At 39.2% G+C, this 20,922-nt stretch overlaps 1 protein-coding gene across 12 annotated transcripts in view; it reads left to right on the top strand.

Annotated features, from left to right (window-relative positions):
- LOC100868187 (RNA-binding Fox protein 1) overlaps positions 1 to 20,922 on the top strand; it is a 305,806-nt gene that overhangs the window by 125,161 nt on the left and 159,723 nt on the right. For 10 of the 12 annotated variants that reach the window (XM_086909539.1, XM_086909540.1, XM_086909537.1 and 7 more), the window contains exon 1: positions 5,039 to 5,645. The exons of 1 other annotated variant lie outside the window; for it this stretch is intronic. In XM_086909539.1, coding sequence (XP_086765665.1) covers positions 5,634 to 5,645 — 12 coding nt within the window. In that variant the 5' untranslated portion in view covers positions 5,039 to 5,633. Of the gene's footprint in view, positions 1 to 5,038; positions 5,646 to 12,070; positions 17,921 to 20,922 lie in introns of those variants that run through there. One more of the 12 variants, XM_086909529.1, reaches the window with a different exon arrangement.

Raw genomic sequence — 20,922 nt, 5'->3', positions numbered from 1 at the left:
CAAACAAACTCTGGAATTTCACGGAGGCGGCTCCAGGGGTTGACGGTCCTGGGGTCCAATAAATTTGTCCCCTTCTTGTTACTTCTTATTCGTCCCACCGTGAGGTCAAACCCTTAAAACATTTATAGCGTGACGAGGATGTTACACGAGTCAAGTCGAAGCGGAGAAAAGATCTTGCGCTCTCCAGCTGCGTGTGCACACCAGCTTCTAAAAATACGCGGCCACCCCGAGTGCACTTGAAATCGCGTCGAGAGAGGGAGAGAGAGAGCTCGTCGATAAGCAATTTCACGGAGACACAAGGCGAGGCATCCCTTGCGCTCTTCTTAGGGATCTTGCGGCATCCACTTATAATTCGAAGCGTGTTTCGTTCGTTCTTGATGAGATTAGAGAGAGTTGTGCGTCTGTGGACTCGTTCGAAATCGAGGAATTTCTATCTGTTCCAAGGTCGCTGATATATCCTATCAAAACGAATTTGTGTCGGAATTCGAAGCGTGTTTCGTTTATTTTTCGTGCGATTGGAAATCGATTACGTCGAGGAATTTTTATCAGTTCTAATCTTAGAAGTAGAAAGATTATCAAAACGACGAATCTTTAATTTTTTATCTCGATAGAAAATGACGATGCATAGATCGTGCGTGATATTAGGAAATATTCAATATTCAATTAATCGGGGATAGCAATATCAGGGGATACGTATGCTTTGGATTATACTTTCCTCTTGCTTTTTTTTTTTTTTTTGATTAAAAATATAAAAGGTCTGGGGAAATGGTAAAAAAGTTTCAAACGATGGAGAGTGTGATTACACGTTGGGTCGATTGCGCTTCTGTAACTTTGTCGCTGTTTAAGCTTTTTTTATCTAGGGAAGGGAAAGAGATACGAGCTGTCCCAGTTGTACAATTCAACCGTTATTGTAACACCACATGGTTGATGGTTTAAAGTGGACACCGAACACTTACGCCTTATTTTCAAGATAGAAAATGGCCTTTGTACTCTATCCTATGTCTTGGACGGGAAAATAAAATCGCAAATATAAATACTTTCCACGTTGATTCGTTCAAAAATTCATTGCATATCGCCAACTTTCATCCGTTGAAAAAAAAAAAAAAAAAAGAATGACGTTCCGATCGAGAAATGAATACGGCCAAATGAAGGGAAATAGGTTGGCGAACAATTGGTTTGCGAACAAAGGACGATATATTCGAAATAGAGAATAGAGTTCTTGCCGAATTAATTTAAACCGCGCGACAATGGAAATCGTAGATTCGTGTCATGAATTTGTCTCGATTGTTACGAGAGCGCATCGTTACACCGTGTCTTGGTTTGTTACCGGTTGATAATACCGTGGAGGATCCATTTCCATCTAGAACGCGTCTGCCCGCGTTATTCTAAGCACCCGTGGCTTTTGCACCCTCTCCCCCACTTCCCTTCGTTTCTATGGTGACTCGAACAGGGGTGGGTATCCCCCTGCAGATCGAGCGAGCGTCGCAGGTTGATTGTAGGTACCCGTGTAGTCCTCTCGAGCAAACACAGGATCATCTATCGGATAGAGAGTTGCCTCTCTTTCTCTCTCTCTCTCTCTCTCAATCATTTCGCTAGTGATTATCGAAGTAACGCTGAAACATTTTCCTAAAGAGGATATTGAGATATGACGCTGTGCGAGGGGAGGGGAGTTTTAAGGGTGAGAATGAAGGGTTATCATTGTTTCAGAATATCACGTTTCATCACTGTATCGGACTCGCTGACGAGATAGATATTTATAAATTTCAAAGAAATTTAAAAAAACCTGTAAGATATCTTCTTCTTATTAATCGTAACATCCCATATCCACTTAATTTTAACATAATCGAAGCTAAAATTATTGATCCATAATATGGAGCTTCAACGTGAGCTTTTAATAATCAACCATGAAATATATATAATGGAATCTTAACCAAAAAAGATATTAATAAATAAATAAATAAATAACAATTCATATAATTCAAAATTAATAAATTCTATTATTAAAAATATTAAACTACATTCAATTCAATGCATATGATAAATAATATATAATATGGGTAAAGAAAAAAACTATAGTATAAAATATTAAATATTAAATGAATTACTTTTTTTTGAACGACGGATAGATATTGAAGATTGTTGTATAATTTTGGTTAATTTTAACCAAGCCAATAAAAATAGATCGTTGTGACCACGATTTTAATTCTAATGATCGGGACGATTTTATCTCAATCTCGGGTATCGTTTTATATATATATGACGAAGAAGATTATGGCACTCATTCCGATACGAAGGCGAAGAAAGCAAGGTTAACGCGAAGTGACTTGGAGTTTACCTACGTCTACTCGTCACTTCCTCCTCAACGTGTATTTACACGGCTTCTAAACGTCCGCTCCACTTGTTTAGTGAGATCACATTCGCGCTGTGAACCGAAAATACAGCTGCACCTTCTCTCGTTCACTTCGGCGAAGTGAGCACGTTTCTCGGAGCTACACGCAATTTCACGTTTTCTTTCTCTCCTGTGATGTGACTTTAATCGCTTTGGAACGTGTTTTATGCGCCCACGGGACAAACTTACGCATTAACATCTTCCCGCGCGTTTCCTCGAAACATCGCCGCGATGATTACATCTCGGAAAAAGAAAAAAAAAAAGGGAGAACCGATTTTCAAGAAATTGCGTTTCTTTACTCCCTATTTTTGAACACGCCCAATGTTCTTTGAACACCCGCCATGTTAAGTATCGGCGTTGATCAAAGAAACGGAAAATCACGCCTCGTTTGGTCATAAATTTATTTGTAGAACGATTTTTATAGCTTTCTTCTTCCGATTATCTTACACGTTTTCTTTCAAACGTGTTAATCTTATCGTAGTCCGCGATGTTCTCGTTTAACCGGCGCTAATCACGTAATATATAAAAATTATTCAAGTTCGAGATGCTTGTGCGACATAATTTGCCACGAGTGAATACATTTGTTATAAAATTATACTTAGATGGCTACTTTTGAAAGAAATGAATTTATCAAAGCGCAAGAATTTCAATAAATATCCATCATCATATCGCGATATCGATTTCTCTTATTAATATAATAAATACGAAATATCGTTTAAAATACGATCAATACCAATAACATTTCCCGATCCGCAATGAATCAACGTTCCTCTCGATCGAACGGAACGAGATCGCGATACAACAATTCAACCCTCCGATCTCCACAGACAGCGTAGACTCTCGCGGTCTCTCGTTTGACATTTTTCGTTGCACCCGATGCGGCGGACAGACGGATCCTGGCAGAATTCCAGGGGTATAAATTGTCGGGATCTCCTCGTGTCTCCGATACTTTGCTCCAGAACTTTTCTGCCCTCCCCCTCGGCCTGTTCACGGTGGTGGTTCAGCTCCACGCGAAATGGGATTTCGTAACGAAATCCATCTTCGATCGAAGCTGCGTATTCGATCGTACAGCACCGCGTCCGTGTTTTGCTTCCAGCCGGGATATTGCGCAACGATAGGGAAAGGAATACACAGAGGCGTAATGGAAGATGTGAAAGTTTGGTGCAACAACGGTTGCGTGTTTTGAAACGTGTTTCTCGATAATCAAAGGTTAGAGGTGGGAGGGATTTGTGATTCACGCGGTTGTGAACATCTGGATACGCACGTGCATCGTGAAAATATTTGTTGGAACGGCGGGTATTCGAGTGAAGATCGAGAAGATATCTTTCGTGTTGCGAGAGGGAATATAGGGATAATCGAATTTAGATTTTGAAGAATTTTTAAGCGGGGAGAAATTTGTGAGAATAATTTTACAGTATAAATAGATGTAGATGGTAATGTATTCGTTGTATTATTTCAAAATTTCAATAATGGAAAGAAGAGCGTAACGCTCGCCTCACGGACGAGATATTTTTGCAAAGGGTCAGCGGGTAATCTCGTGTAAACGCGAACTTTCCACCGGGATCGGAATCCGTTCTCTATTGTTCGATAATGGTTTCATTTCCTTGTATCTCTCCGCTGCATACTAATATATGCGTAATAACTGGGCGCCGTGGGCGCAATAACGAACTTTCGATATTATATGTACGTGGATATATGGCGAGGATTCGTTTTGGATTGGATAAGTCTTTGGTCAATTTTCGTAGCGAATTGTTGAAACTCCGTTAAATTACGAAAAGGAAGAAAGATGAATGTAAAATAGGGAACGTAAAGAAAGATACGATAATCGATTGTATAAAGAACCAATAATGAAAATCGTATGAGTACGTTTTAATTGAAGTTGTTCGACAAAGTAGAGCTTAGAGAAAAAGCAATTGGCATTATTTTCCATAATTGAGATGGATTTGTCATTTGTCAAAGAGAAATAGTGTATCTAGAGATGCTTGCGTTCTCAGACCAATTAAAGAGAGGAGTATAATTGATTTATTTATTTTATAAGTATAAAAGTCAAGCAACATCTGCAGTCTGCGAGATTCTAGATATTTCGCAAGCGTTAACGGAAAAGGCGACGAAATGGAGATAACGATGCTAAGGGTTAGATGACGAGAAGGTATAAAAATGGAAAATATTCCTAACAGATATTGTATCATTGTACAAAGATATACCGAGCGTTATGAAAAGCTTTATAAAAGCTTGATACCAAGATAACGAAGGAAAAGCTAGAAGATAATGAAAAAAGTTATAAATAATTACACATAAATTCGACTTAATTTCCATTTAATGATCGCATCTTTTACAAGAACCACTGTAATTGTGCGGGAATAAAATGGGGAAAAGTAAATCGGTGATATAAATCTTACGTCGCATCGTAAGAACCACGATGCAATGGCAACGTAGCATGGTAGTAAATGTAACGAACGTTTGCGGTAAATGAAACGTTTTATATTTCCATAAATTTCGCGTTCGATGTAGGGAGCTACCCGATCAAAGCGGAGGCATTTTGTGCGCCTCGATAGAGTTTGATCGCGTAGTGCGAAAGATGGCCGATGCGCGGCGCTGGATGCGCAATGACGCTGCGCGCCGATGGCGCCGGCTAGGAGCGGGACCGTCAGTCGCAGAGGGACCACGCACGGTGGCGGTCGTGAGTTGTCGTAATAGAAAGAGAACGTGCAATAGGACGAAAGGAGCTAAAGAAAGACAGAAAGATAGAGAAGTTTAGAGAAAAAAGAAGTAAGAGAGGAAACAAAAAAGTCAAACGTAGCGTTCGCGTACGTTCGTAGTCGTCTAGTTCGCGGGTCCCGCTCGATCGTGTGCGCGTGAAAGAGTTTTAACCTCCGTCGTTCGATTATCGTGCGTCGTCTCGGTTCGCTCTGGTGCGTGTGGGTCGGCGCGCGCGCGCCTGTGTCCGTGTGTGCGTGAAAAACACCGCACCGTCTTTCGTTACGTTCGTTTGTGTGTTACATCGGTAGTATATATACAAATATACGTGCGTCGGAAAGAGAGTAGCGCCGGGTCGCATACAGTGTGCACGAAAGTAAGAGAGAAAGAGATAGAGTGGGAAGGGACAACCGGAGCCGAGGAGGAGGAGAGGCGGGCGAGGAGGGGGAGGAGGTACGGAGTGTTGGATTTGTTTTCTCGCACAACGGTGGAGCAAAACGGCCTCAAACTGTGGGGCTCTGGGGCGTTTTTTCTTCCTCCGCAAGGGATGTACTACCCCGTAAGTGATTATTTCATTTTTTATAAATATCGTGCGTTCACCGGGAAGCTAGAACGATTAAGCAAAGAGAGGGAGGCGTCTCTCTGTCTCCCTCACTCTCTACCCTCTCTTTACTGGAAATGTTCGAAGGCGTCGGTTCGATATGAGGCATCAGGTTGTGGAATTGTGCTTTGTTTCTATTTTAGACTTCTGCGAATCATTCGATATTACATTCGACGCGATCAGAAATGCATATTTGATTCTTGTCGTACGGAAAATAGTAGAATACACGCGCACAGTGTTACGCTCCATAATGTATTGTTTTGTTTTTTCTCCTATAAGTCTAATCAATTTCTGTTCGTTCGTATAAATACGTTGCTCGCTGTAGTATCGCTGTAAATAGAACGAAATCATTTTCAATTGTCGTATCGTCATCGCGAATATTTCGTTCAATACGAATTGGAGGTTATGTTCGTCTCCGCCGGGAGGTTAAAAACGAGGACAGAAATTCGGAGTGAGAAAAGAGTGAATAAAACGATTGTTTTGATTATTTCTGGCAGAGAAAATTACCTTGACCGTCGTGCTTGACGTCGGCGGGCGTCGTATTTCTAGGAATTTGCTTATTTACTGCGTTACGATAGACTTCTGCGAAAGAGAGGTTAGAATACTCGGTGAGAAAGATACAGAAGGCACTCCGAAGTGAAAGTAAATATATTGCTGCTAGCTATTTTCACTCTATGTGCCATTAGTTTCTCAAATATTACAAAGCTCTCCATAATGAGTCAATTTTAAATAATCCCGATTAACGTACTGCTATAATCTAAACATAAGATCTTTATTTTTTAAACAAATATAATTATGTACATAATGTGCATAACTATTAATCAAAATTTTATTTTCTCATCCATATTATGTAGTAATAAATGTTATATTTCAATAAATAAAGAAAGAAAAAAGCTTTTTTCGCTTACATATTCGAAAACCGAGTTTCAAGTTTTTTTTTTTTTTTCGTATTTACTTAGCCAGGTAGACTGTAAAATGCAGAGATAGGGCTTTCCCGAATCGAATCGTATCCCAAAGTTCCTTTCTTCTCAGGTAGACACTGGCGGATTGAATTTCGCATACAATATACCTGACCTGTTTCTTTCATTTCCTTATATACCTTGGAGCACAACGCTCGCTTTTACACAACGAATCAAAATCGAGACTGCTTTCACATAATTTATATAGTATCCCTTATTGTTACAACTATCAGCTGTGCAATTCGAACGAGGGAACTATTCGAGGTTTCGATCGAGACATCGAATTACATTACACGAACTCAAATGTGACGTGTGTGCGTTTCATAGGCGACGCACGTGTGTCGCGGCGCGAAACGTTCTCGTCTTGGTCTTTTCTGGCACGACACGACTAATGTGAAGAGGACGTGCCATTTTTTGCGCGGGTTTGAAACATTCATGCTGCTACCCGATTCGTTGCGAATGCGTCGCGTAATTAATATTGATATGCGTATCGCGTTACTTGCCATTTGCGTTGCAATTTTTGTCTTTCGTTGATGAACGAAATTATGACATTATCTTCAATACGTTTCTTGTATCAGCATGAATGTTTGTATATTTTGAATATTCTATTTTTTCCATTTTAAATTTCTAAATTTAAAAATCGAAAAATAGAAACAATAATGATTATGAATGAGGAAAAATGATAAAATGATAACGAGATTTTTAATTCGTGAAAACCGTTGATGATTGAAACTTTATTAAACTCTCATAGAGAAATTTTTGTCTTTCTTCAAAGAAATTACAAAGATTTGGAGAATATTCAAATTAAAGATAATTAAATATTCTGCAAATTTTATAATGATGATATTTTATTAATTGATTCAATTTCAAAACTTCAAAATTATTATCAAGATCTTATATAATTGAACTGTTGAATTATAAATGAAATTAATTAAGTTTCAATTGTATAATAATGAAATTAGTAATAATTATAAATTCTATTGTGCGTGACGATACATCTTTGGTAATGAAATAGATAAATTTTTACTAATTGGCAAACTATTATATAAGCAAATTTATGTAGTTGGAGAAAAAGATCTCTAAATCATTTTCCAATATTCATAAGATTGTTTTAACCGTTCAAGTAAGAAAAAAAAATTATATAAAAACAATCTTGTATTAATCGTAATTTATAATTTATGCCGTGACTATTATTAGCAAACGTTCATATTTATAATTCTTCCTTGAAAAGAAAATTTCTCAGAGACAGAACTAGTTTGATTTTATACATATTTAAACGGTACAAAAATAAAGAAACGCGACTATCGATACACACATACACACATATATCGGCGAAAAAAACGAATGGAATGTAAACATAAAAATGATATAACGGTATTCCAATTCAAATTCAAAGTTCACCGCATAGATTCACGAGCAATAACTCAATTCACCGGCGATATAAAGCCGAGTATACGAACTCGAAGGAATTGCAACGTCATCGGTAAACTCCGCCATCGTAAACATGACATGCATTAACAAATAATCTGTTTCCGACTTCCTCGTTCTCCTCGCGAAAAAATAGTACTACACGATTTTCTGCTTACACGCTAGAAAATGAAAAAGAAAAAAGGGGAAGGGGGAAGAAGAAAAAAGAAAAAAAAGCAAATTACACATTAAGCGTGAGAGGGAAGGTCGATTTTCTTTTTTTCTTTTCTTACCGTTATCATCGTGTTGTTGTTCGGAACAACGTCGACCGGAATCGCGATCGATTTCGCCGCGATTTTTCACTCTTCTTCGTTTTTCACGTTCAAGATACCTTCGTGAAGGAGAATCGGTTAATTTTCGCGCCCGAATTTCTTCCGACGCGTTCCAACTTTTTCTTTCCCTTCCGTATATACGTAATTCGTTAGGAAAAAAGGGGGAGGGGCGAAGCTTGTTCACGGCGAGGTGGACGAAAAATTTCAAAGCAGATTACAGCGTCACGAGCTCGCGGCATTATCCGTCGACATTAATCCGCTGGCATTACCACTGCCAATTCGGCGGGAATAAATAAAAGAGAGGGAGAAGGAGGGAGGGTGAAGGATAGGGGTGGAAGGGAAGAGAGTGGAAGCTAGTGGGGGAAAAACGTCGGTACGGTCACGTTCCGTCGGCTTTTTAGGAAAAGAGTCGGTTTTTGGGTCAAGCGTCCGAGCAACCCCCCGCGTATCGGGCCACCCCTTTTTAATATTATTTCCCGAGGAAGCCTTCGACCAATGAGGCATGAACAGGCCGAAGTGGACGGGTGAACGTCATTCTCGAGATACTCGTGTTGATTCTGCTAATTTTCCCTCCTTTTTTTTTCCTCTCCTTCCCTCTCCCCCCCTTCTTCTTCCTTCTTCTTTTTCGCCATTCTCTTTCTCCGTGTGTTCCTCTCGCTTCTCCTCTCCTCGGCGAAGAGGTTCTTTCTCTCGCTCCATCGCAAAGTGTATTTTGAAATATAGGGCAGGGTGGGCTATTTCCAGCCCCCTGTGTGTATCGGTACTTTATTTCGAGGCGAGTAGATCGATCGTTATTCCCATCGGTTGGCCCTTAAGCCACTCCAAGCCGTCTTCTGCCCCCGATCCTAATTTCTTTTCTCTCTCGTTTGGATCGTTGTGGTTCTATGAATGTTCCCCCTTCCTTTTTTTTTTTTTTTTCGAAGGGATAAGGGACGGGGTCGTGGAATTTCGCGCACGATTTTTATTTCGCGCCACGAGGGATTTTCGAAGGAAACTCGTTTAGATAGAGCACGTGTTAAAATTGTCATTATTATGGAGGTAAATACGTTATGTTTATATTTCGATCGTAAAATTAAAGATTTGTTGCGACTTACGAAAGGGTTTATTGTCGTAGAAAATTTTTATGAATATGCCCGTTGTAAAGAAAAGTTGTTAAAAGAGTATAAAGTTTGAAAGGAATCCGATTGTGTGCGTGTCGTAAAATTTAGTTTTTTAGTTAGAAGTGTTTGAACTGATAGAAATTAGTGAAAGACTATATAATTGATTCTAACAACTAATTTCGATTCCCCAAATAAATTTCGCGAGTTTCGTTTTTCGCTTGTCGAGGGAAAATATTCGAGCATTTTCTTTTCATCGCTTTTCGAAATTACGAAATATTAGAAATTTGTGTACAAATCTTCTTCTTCTTCTTCCTTTTTTTTTTTTCTTTTTTTCCCAGAAAGAACGTTGTGAATATCAATCCGTTTTATGTATTCAGTCGTCGCCTGTAGAACGACGTAATTCATTAAGTAGTTGCATAAATTCTTGCCTTATTGCGCATAATTTACCTTCCGTCCGAGGGCCAGCATCTTGGCGGGGAAAATGGGGGGGGGGGGGGGCGGTGGGCAAAAAAATTGGAGCGCAAGAAAAGCACGGCGTGTAATATAAATTGCTCAGGGCGAAAAATGAAACGGTCCCTTCGAATTCGTGGAATTTACGCCTGTCCGCCCAAGCAACGTCCATTATTCCTTGTCTCATCCCATCTGATAATTGTTCCTCAAGCTCTCAAACCTCCGTTCCACGAGAAATTACTCGTTATCTGGGAGAGTGGAAGTTTCAGTACGGATTAATTTCTTTGGATTAATCTGTCCGCCCGACAAGTCGCAGTACCCTTGGTAAAGTGTCACCTTGACATCGATATTCTCGTCGCGTGTTCGATTAATCGGCGCATTTTTCTATGGCTAACCGCATCTTCGAACGTCTCGGCTTGTTGGATCCCTTCCTCTATTTTCCGACCCTCCTTGCGTTTCCTTTTGTAATCTTGAGTTTCATCGTAACAGAAAATCGCGATGTAACACTCTCTCTCTCTCTCTCTCTCTCTCTCTCTCTCTCTCTCTCTCTCTCTCTCTCTCTCGTGTGTATTTATTTATTTCTGATAGAACGCGATCCAAAGAATATATTTAAGTATAATTGATTCTGGAAAACGACGATCGAAATATTTTTATTTTCTATTTCGAGTGTAAATCTGTCAATGGCGTGCGAAGGAACTCGTTTGCAATTAGGTTTCGACGACAATTTTGTATTCGACGATAAAACGCATTAAGGGATTGACTTATACGATATCCACGATAATCCATCATTTAAACTAACAATTTAGAAACGGAACGAATCGTATCTTGTTCTTCACGATACGTGTTAAAGCGTGTTAAAAGATCCTTTCTAAGAGACAGAATACAATGTTATCATCGTGTAATAATTATTCGATCGAAAGGTTTATTTCAGACACAATTGGGATTATTCGAGAAACAAATACAAAACTTGTCCACAGGCAAAAACTCGAATTAATTTCTGAATGATTTACAGAGCAGGAATTGCTGTGTCCATTTTGCTCGAACATTGGCTATTTCTGCTCTCGATTCAAACACAGGGGCAAGGGTCATGCCCCGCGGAAGCACGCGAAATAGGCCATGCACGATCGCGTGTTAACACGAGCTTTAAAGATCACACGTTTTGACCAACCTCTTGGTTTCATGCCGTTTCCTTGCACGTGCAATTCGATCGTAAGTAACGGCGGATTCTTCGTTTCGATTTTATCGAATTTAGGGGATTAATTATGGAAATTTCTCGAGGGTATCGCAGTTTCGAAACGGGGGAAGGAAATGCTCTCCCTTTCTCTCTCTCTCTCTCTCTCTCTCCATGGCGCGATTTTTATACGCGTTTGTTGAGAATTTTGGAATGCAATTTGATCGAGTTGATTAAGTTAGAAACGGAGAGAAAGCGAGGAAATGTTTGTTTTAGCTAAAAGTGAAATGGAATGTATATTTACGAGTACGTTTATATACGGAGAAGGATAGGAGATTGTACAAATATTTATGGAAAAATTGAATAATTTTATTCAAAGTTTCATTTCTTCGTCGAGTAGACTTGTCGATAGCAAATCGAATTAAAAATTTACACAGCTTTTTGTAAAAAGTGTTTAATTAATAAAATATTTTCAAAATTATTTTATTTATGCACGAAACCAACAGAGTTGTTCAATTATTCGAGGAGTAAGACATTTGGATGAAATTTCGTACGTCCTTTTGAATTTTCCGCTGAGAAAAGGCGCGACAAGTTTCTTCTCGGATCCAGAATCCAGAAATTTTCCACAACGTGGAGCAGAAGCGGAAGCGAAAAATAAAAAAAATTGTGGATAAACGATTCTAAAATTAAACGCAGCCGATTTAAGTGCGGGAAGTAGGAGTGTCGCGGAAAGAGTAAAATTCTGTAAAGCGCGGACAAATTGCATCCACTTTCGTGATACTCGAGAAAGAAATATTTCGGGTATTTCGAGGTGGATGCGGCTCCGTGAATTAATTAGACGGGCCGTGTTCCGATGTATTAAGAAATATTTCACGTGTCGCGCGCAATTCGTACAAAAGAAGGAAGGAAGGATCACTTTAAGCTCGAACCGCCTTCACGAACGCGTGGTTAATTCACGTCGTGAATACGTGTCAAGGCTTTTTTTACTCTGTTCGCTCATTGTTTCCCACCTCTTTTTCCCGCGTTTGGAAATTATCACTTACGAACAGCGCGAACACTTGATGGAATCGCTTCGAAGTATTTCTTCTCCCCCCATATTTTCTTTCTGAAAGGAAATTCTTGTTCTTTCATAAATTTGACCTCAAGCCTTAAGAGGGGAGCCAATAATAGGGAGAACTTGTGATTTCTTTTGCGATGGAAATAACGCGAAGGGAACGAGAGGAGGATGTTGAAGAGTGTGGAATTATCGAGTCAAGAGTTGGAGAATTTTGGAGGCGCAATTAGGGAAATATGTCGGCTGGCTTCTCGTTGAAATCGATGGATACCAGCTGGCAAACTGTGCAAATGTTTGATTTCGACTAGGTTGCTTTATCGAGAAACTCGATCTCTCGAGAGTAGAGAATCTTGAACTGATCGAAACATTTCTCCTCGATTAAAAAAAAATCTCTGTCAACTCCTACCAAAAACTCTTTCCAATAACCCGAAATTAACGACAATCGAAAACTCGTGGCCGACTCGTGGAAAACGCCTGTCGACGCCTAAAATCGCAAACCTCGTCCACAATGGGCGAATTCCAAGCTGAATAATTGCCGGTGTTCCATTTCTCAAGAGATTCGACGAAATCGCCTCGACCCGTCCGGTGCCAGCCTCGTGTCCGCACGCTGATACGGGAATTAACTTCTAACGCTTGCACGCGGATTAAGATTGATGATTAAATAGCGCTGCGTCGGCCATTGTTACGCCTTGCGAAGTGGAGGCGACACGGGTCCCCCATTATTCACGATCAACGCTACTTCGAAGACGAGTAGTATCATCCCATCGCGTCGTTCGCGTCATACTTGCTCGACATTTGACACTTGCGACCGGTCGGTTAATTTTGGACGGGTCAACGCGTGGTTATTCGGGGACGGAAATGGACGGAAGGAGGATCGGTTCGATCGGTTCGCTCACTTTATTTAGAACCGTCGAATTGGGACGGTTGTCGGAGCCCGTTTTTTTTATTAACGCCGCCCTATTTGTCCGGTCGCAACATAATGGCGATTTATTTCGATCTTCTCGTGCGTTTATTTATTTATTTTTTTTTTTTCTTTGATTCGTTTCTTTCTCTCCCTCGTCGATTTTAGACGATGGATAAAGATGGAAGGGATCTTTGTTCGATGTGTATTGGTTTTGGAAGAATGGAGAAAGTTATATTGACTCGAAATTTTAACAGATGCTTTTATTAAAGCTTGTCCAATCGAATCTCTGAACAATAATCGAAAGTGATAGAATGGTGTTACGAAACGGGAGAGGCGATAATTTATTAGTGGAGATATTCGAGGATGTGTAAATATCCGAATTGAAACAGTATGTTGTATACGTTTTCTTCTAAATATGAAATATTAAAATTTCAGAGATAGATGAAGGCACGATAGATCGGAGTAGAATAAAATTCATACAGCAAATGCACTTTAAATCGTAAATAATTAATATCATAGATTTTTCACTGGACGTGCATACATTCATACAGCGCACGAGGAACGAACGTATAACTCATTTTTATTGCCACGCTATTCCAAGCGGTTTAATAAAGAAGATTAAAAACATCCTCAATAACGTGTACAGGGATCACGGTCTACGTTAGAGCAGCATAGTACAATAATAAAATCGAAATATTGAATCTTCCCTTTGACCGTTGCAAAAGTAGAATTTCCTCCTTAATCCATTACAATTTTTATTCTCTCTCTTTTGTAAGCTTCGGTTCAAAGAGTTTTTTTTTACACCCCCCCTTCGGGTTTTTCTTTTTTCATACGCACACATCTCGATTAGTTTCGTCGCCAACGACGACGAAAATCCGGTCAAAATTCTGTTATCCACAACGCAAAAAAAAAAAAAAAAAAGGAAAAAAAATTTGACCAATTTAATAACAAAGGTATATCCTTCACTGTAAACATTGTTAACCACGACTCAATTTGGACGAAACGTCAAGTACTCTGTAAACCGCAAGAGTTTAATTAACCGAACGTTTCAATTCAAACCTTCCTCCCAACCATCTCTATACTACGTGCTCTTCCACCGTCACGCGCAATGCATATTAATCCTCCCCCTGTATACTTACTTGCGCATATTGGAATAAGCAAAACCGTCGAATGGCGTCATTTCCTCGCCACGTTGAATCTCTTTGCATTCCCTTCCCATCCAAAAAAAAAGAAAAAATAAGTAAATAAATAAATAGTCACGAATCAAACCGCGATCTCGCCAGTTTTAATGGATTTAATCCCATCCGGCCACGGGATAATCGAGTTAACAAACCCGAGTGCACACCATTTGCGATCGTCGCTTGCTCCTCGTCCAAACAATCACACGTTTTTCACCTTCCCTCTCGTGAAAAACGAATTTCTTATCCCGTGCCGAGATGGATCTATTTATCACGCGATAGCATCCAACTCTTTGACACTGCTTTTTCATCCGCAGTATTAATTTGTGAGTGGAGGTGTGTCTTCCTCAAGCGCAAATTGCTTTGGATGTAACTCGTGTGTCAGGCTGACGTAATTGGAAAAATTCTGGAAGGATCGGTTTTTTTCTTTAAATTAAAGTAAGCGTAATTTAATTGATTGTTGGATTATAATTTTGATTCAATTGTTGCAAATTGGAGTAATATTGAAACTAATATGGTGGGCTTTTTTTATTTTGGAATTATTTTGAAATTTGATTCGAAGAGAAAGCGAAGATTTGATGTTGCAAGAAGCAACAATTTCCATTAACCCAAATATAATTCTAATCTTTAGAAAAGAGTGATTACAAGTTAAATTGTATTTCGAGGAAAGAAAAATTTTAAATTCCTTTCTTTTTTTTTTTTTTTTGTACGACGAAAATTCGATACGTAATTTCAGTAAGGATTGATATATAGTACATCTCTTCGCTTCATCATCTTGTTAACCGTTGTTATCTACGTTATCGTTTAACGGAACGGTTCATATGCATAACAAAAAAATTGCAACGTCAACGTTCGTTTTATCTCTTTATTATCCGAGACGGAATTCTTGGTATACGGCTCTTGCTCCCTTTTCTTCGCTAGCCAAATTCAATTCCAATTAGCAGCCCGTGTTTCTTCCTCTCGGCGTGTCACACACAATTCTGTACTTTTTATCGAAATACGACGCGAGCATTGTTCCATTTCGACTAATAAAAGGAAGGGGGAGGAGGGGAGGGGTGGGAGGAGAGAGCAATATATTACACATGTATGCTTTAGCATAACATATCATAGCTTCGATCCATAAATGTCAATGGGTATATATCTAACGAGTGTATTGGCTGTGAAATTGAACGTTTCGTCGTGGCCATATATATGTGTCGTGAACGTGACCGTTAAAGGGTTAAACATACTTTCTTACTTTCTCGGCCACCACGATATAAATCACGGTGGATAAACATAACGATATTTTTTTTCACGCCCGATGGAAAAATTCAGTCGTCCCTTCCAAAAAAAAAAAAAAAAAAAAAGAAAGAAAAAAGCTGGAGAAAAATTTTCGAAACTTTGAAAAATATTTGAACATCGTGTTTCAATCTTTCGATCAAATTTCTTCTTCGTAAGAAATTTTGGATCGTCAACGATCCAGTTTGCGGAGGGTTAAGGCATTCGAAACACTTGGAACTTTCTAATCTAATTAGCGGCAAGTTTAGTGGAATTAAAGAACATTATAGTTACATTAGCAATTGTGGTGCTGTAGTATAATAGTATGGTAAGTAAAAGTTGAGAATTGAATAGAATTCTGCACACAATTTATTGTTCGATTCGCAATCGATGTTGATTCGGAAAAAGATGGAATTATTTTTTTTTTTTCCCATAAAGTAGATTCAATTTTACAACGTGAGGATATATTTTTCGTGAAAAGGATTTGCTAAAATCGATAATATATCGTTGATGGAAAAACAATAATTATTTCGCGTTTTCATTTTCAATTCAATTGATACTTTTCTCTGATTTGATAAAAACTTGTGGAAAGCTTGTAAAAACGATTAAAATAATAATAATAAAAAAATAAAATTTCAAAAAAAAGCTCTTTAAACATATATCATACATCATTCCCTACTATTTTACCAAAAAGTCCAGTTTCCTCCATCTCAACCTCTGAACATTTTCATCGTGTATGGAGTTTTGAGACTATTTCATAATGACCAGTTCCAAGCTTGTACCGTTCTTCAACTCGTGAAATTGATACGTTTAAACTACATATAAATCATGCTTGATACCAATCAGTTCAACACAAACTAATTCTCTCTTCATCCTGTCATTCCTCAAACTTTTTCTTCCGAAACCCTCATCACCTCTTATTGTACGAATCGAAGAATATCTCTCTCTATTCACTTATCCAAACGTTGCACCCTTCGTCTTGCGAAGCTTAAACGAATAGCAGTTTCCCGAAAGCGAAGGTTCAAAAGCCTTTGACTCGTGGACAAAGGCCCGTAAACGAGACGTTAATAGCGATGAACGCGTCGATGAGAAGGTTGGAACGTCTGGGTGTTTGAAGTTGGCATTCGTCGCGATCCGTAATTCACATTCGAAAAGGCGGCGTCTGTGCGTCGTCGTGGCCGTTAGTCGTCGCGGTTTCGTGGCAGGGTCGAGGCTGCCCTCCCCCCGAGAAGGTTGCTGGCCTGCCCGGTTGCATTCGTTGCGGTTAATAATATTCACCCGTGGATTATCGTCGGTCAGAGCACCGGAGAATCGATCGTTCCTTCCTCCCCTCCTCCTTTGCCACCGTTCTCTCTTTCTCCCACCATTTATCACGTATTCGCGCGACAATTTCGAATGTTTAACTTCTTGCCCTCCCTCTCGAAGAGAAAAAGTTTCCAAGTTTTTTCTTTTTTCCTCGAGAAAGAACGACGTTGATAGCCGATCCGTGTCCAATTTTCGAGATAATGGAATTTTCTATTTTTTTTTTTTTTTTGACGGTGGTATGTTTGCACGCGATGCCTTTACGAGGAAAATTGTAATAATAGTAAAATTTATTCTGGCGCGTGTTCTTCTCTGTCTTTGTCAGTGGTGGCGGAAAAATTGTGACAATTTTTAACACTAAACCTATCGACATTTCACGTATACCTAATCCTACCATGACCGCTGTAAAAAAACATTTGTATCTTAATATAGAAAGAGATTTTAGCTGATTGGATTCGTAAAGATACAGAAAGTTGTGAATATTGAAAAATGGGTTGTATCTACATTATAGAAAAAGTGAATAAGTTATATGGCGATACAGTATAACTTTGTATAACAAGAAATTCTAAACGAAATTTCAAAAACGGTCATTTGACCGGGCGTGGTAGGTTTAGTGTTAAAAAATTTTGATTGTTGAAAGAATTAACTAAGAAAGGCGTGTTTGTTACATGCGTCTCTATCTTTGCTCTTGCGGGCATTTGTTATCCAGTCTCGGGTCTCGAGTCGGTGAACCTCGATCGACGAACGGTTCTCAGATAAATAAAATCACGTGGAAAATGCGAGATTACGTGTTTTGTATAATTTATCGAAGCGAGAGGCGAGCGTTATTATTGCACGTGGCGATAGATGAACGTCGTCCAACTTGTTTCGAAGAGAGGATGACTTGCCAACAACGATCGAGAAAATTCCTAGTATACGAAAGTATGCGTTGAGGAGGGGTTTGTTTGCTGGTGGAGTTGGTTTGCTATTTGATGTAAAGTGCGTATTCCGTTTGTGGGGAAATTGGAAACGTATATCGAGCGTGCGATGTATTTATCTCGGTTTTGCTTGCGTGGTGAGGTAACATTTGAAACGAGGATCGTGACACGGATAGATAGACACGGATAAGCTATGCTAAAAGTAAGTAAAGCAGAAAAGATCAATTGGATGATTTCGATTTTTGACAAGTGAAAAATGGAAAATTAAAAATGACGAAATTGTGAAGTGGGGGAAACAGTATAGTCGAGAAAATATTAATTGATCCAAGTATTTTCGTTCGAGGCGAATTGATTAAAAATTTATTGTATAAAAATAAGGTGATTTATATCAATCTAATTTCAATCTTCTCGCGATTATTAATCTACGAAAATAGATTTGATTTTCGCGTGAAAAATTATCGAAACGAGCAGAGGGATCCGTAATCGAGAAAAATTAAATCAATCCACACGGTCTCTTCGTGAAAATGAAATACGTTCGATTTCGATCGCATAAACAATTACGAAAAAAAAAAAAAAAAGAAACGAACGAAAATAACTTTTATTATAACGCTCGTTTTATCCCTCGATAAAAGCGAATAATAAAATGAGAATAGTGGCGAGTTTTATCGTATGAAAATTACAAAAGAACGAGCCCTAAAACTAATGAAAACTTTATCATTCCGCCTATTATATTTCATCTCTGTTTAACTCTCAAGTTATATCCCACGCCTCGTCTTTATTCACCCCCGTCCTCCCTTAATTCCCGAGTTAATAAATTAATTCAAGGGATGATAAACGTCTTTCTAAGAGCGTCGCCAAACCCTTTCAGACCTCAGGATCCTTAATCTTTCCCCCACCAAAGCATCGACTTATCCAACGAGATAGCCAGAACACGGTGGAAATACGGGTGCAATTGATCCCACGACCGGTCGATAAACTTCGAAAAATACCGATGCGGGTACCGGTATCGTTGGGCGAAACAACAAAGAGGCAAAAAAAAAAAAAAAAAAGGAAAGAAACAAAAATTGGAATTAAATTTTCCCGATGATTCGCGAAAAATTGTTCGGTTAAATACGGATAACGAAATTTTTTTATCAATCGGGCGCAGAGAGTCGTATTCCAAAATTCATGCGATAAAAAAGGTGAAATATTCGGTGATACAAAAATTGATGGGCGAGGGTGGGGAATTCTTGGAAAATTGTCATGGAATCGTGGAACGTCGCCTTTATCCTCGTTGGCGCGTGTTTTGCCGGGTAAAAGGATCCTGCGATTTTAGCGGTTCAGTTTGAACAGTGGAAGCTCGACGAGCCGTGGAATCAACCGGCTCTTTTTTATCCTCTTTGCTGCTTTATGAAATTTTTGTTTTCTTTTTCCTTTTTTTTTTTTTTTGAACACGTAGATTCAATCTCTGCTTCCTACTTTTTCGCTTCCTTTGCAATATCCCCGGATATTGTAACGATTCTCGGGGTTGAACTACGGTATAATTAAAATCTCGTGATATTTTGGCTCTGCAATCGGTTCATTTATTTTTTCTTAAGTGATTTCCTGCGTGAAATATTTTTACAATCGTTTTGAAAATTTCATTTCCATTCCTTTCGTTAGAGAAATTAATGTGAGATAAATTTTGTTAAATTAGGAAATAATTTAAAGATTCCAAAGATTCCATGCGATGCGATGTTTATTAAAAAAATGAATCTTTTAATTCTTTCTCTCAAATACACGAACGAGCGTAGCAGTCCCTTCCTCGCGAATTCTCTCTTCAGAATCGTCGCAGTAACCGTAAAAAAAAACGCGCGAAACACACGCCTCGAGTTTGAGCACAGAGAATCGGGAAATCCCCGACGATCCTCTGGATACTTAAAACGTGGTCGCGCTTTCCGTTTGGCTGCGTTCCAACGAAATTTCGCGTCGACTGCAGGCACAAAAGCGCTGCGCCTTTCGTCTCGCGCAAGAAAATTTATTTTTTCATTTATTTATTTTCGAAACGACCGCCTCGAAATATTTCTTCGCGTATCTCTTTACGAATCGGCGAGCATCTTCTAAGATGAGTCTGGTGCTTTTGTTGAAAGCAGAAAGAGGAGACGGGGTTTCTCGCAGACGTTGAATTATCACTCGTGAAAAGAAAATCGTATCGCCAGATCAATAATGAACGATTTATCGAAAATCTTGGACCAGGACTTCAATTATTGTTTCGTTTCGTGACGTGAACGGAGGCTACTAGATCGATAAACCGCGTGTTTTATTGTCCGTTGCGAAAGTAAGCGTATCGTGTTTGGCGCAAACTTTGCACCGATCGAGAATTTTGATCGCGACTTATCGCAGGTTTCGCGCGACACGGAATGGAGAATAATATTATTCTTTGATATTTTACGAAAAGCTCCGATCTCTCGCTTCGATTAACGAAATAAATCATCAATGAATTACGCGTTTTGTCGCTCGTTGTCGATTCTTCGTTTCGGGATAATCGCGCGTTTATTCATCGCAAACAAAATTTTCAAATTTGAAAAATTCGTCGAATTATCTATATACATTCTTATTATTTGAATTAACAATTTCATAAAAAGATCCTTTTATAGTAATTCCACGCGAAATTAGACAAAGATCCCTCCTCTCCCCAATCGGTGTGACGGTGGGGATTTTTCGCGCGGATTTTTCGTGTCGATGAAATATTTCCACGAGTGGCTCGTTAACGAGCTCGCGCCGTCCGCCGGGAATTTCGAGAACGCGAGATTTTCAGCCCCGCCCCGCCCCGCTCATTATATATAACACCGTTCGTCATCCGATGATTCACGTTTCGAATACCGGCCGACACCGTTTTTAGATCCGCGGTTGCTCCATCTGCGAAATCGAGAAAATTGGCCGTGAATCAGAGGAGGGAACAAAGGACAAGCGGGGTGGCTTTAAGGGATAATAATAATAATAATAATGGGGAGGATATGAGATGGGAGCAATGGTGGAGGGGGAGTATATGGTGGAGAGGGGGACCTCCTGTGAAAAATTTGAAGGAACGAAGGAAAGTAATACGAACGTTTGTTGCGGGATTGTTACCAAAATAATGTTTCCTCGAGTGGAAGCTTCAATGATTTGTCGAGAGGGAAGGAATAGAGCGGGGGAGGGTTATTATATAATTTTAAAGAAATCGAAAATAGAAAATGTCACCTCTGT

Source organism: Apis florea, unplaced genomic scaffold (assembly GCF_048593485.1).
Source record: "Apis florea isolate Af1SG1 unplaced genomic scaffold, ASM4859348v1 contig_3158_pilon, whole genome shotgun sequence".
In the NCBI taxonomy this organism is placed as follows: domain Eukaryota; kingdom Metazoa; phylum Arthropoda; class Insecta; order Hymenoptera; family Apidae; genus Apis; species Apis florea.
Note: the sequence above shows the minus strand (reverse complement) of the source record. Positions and strands in the feature narration are given on the sequence as shown.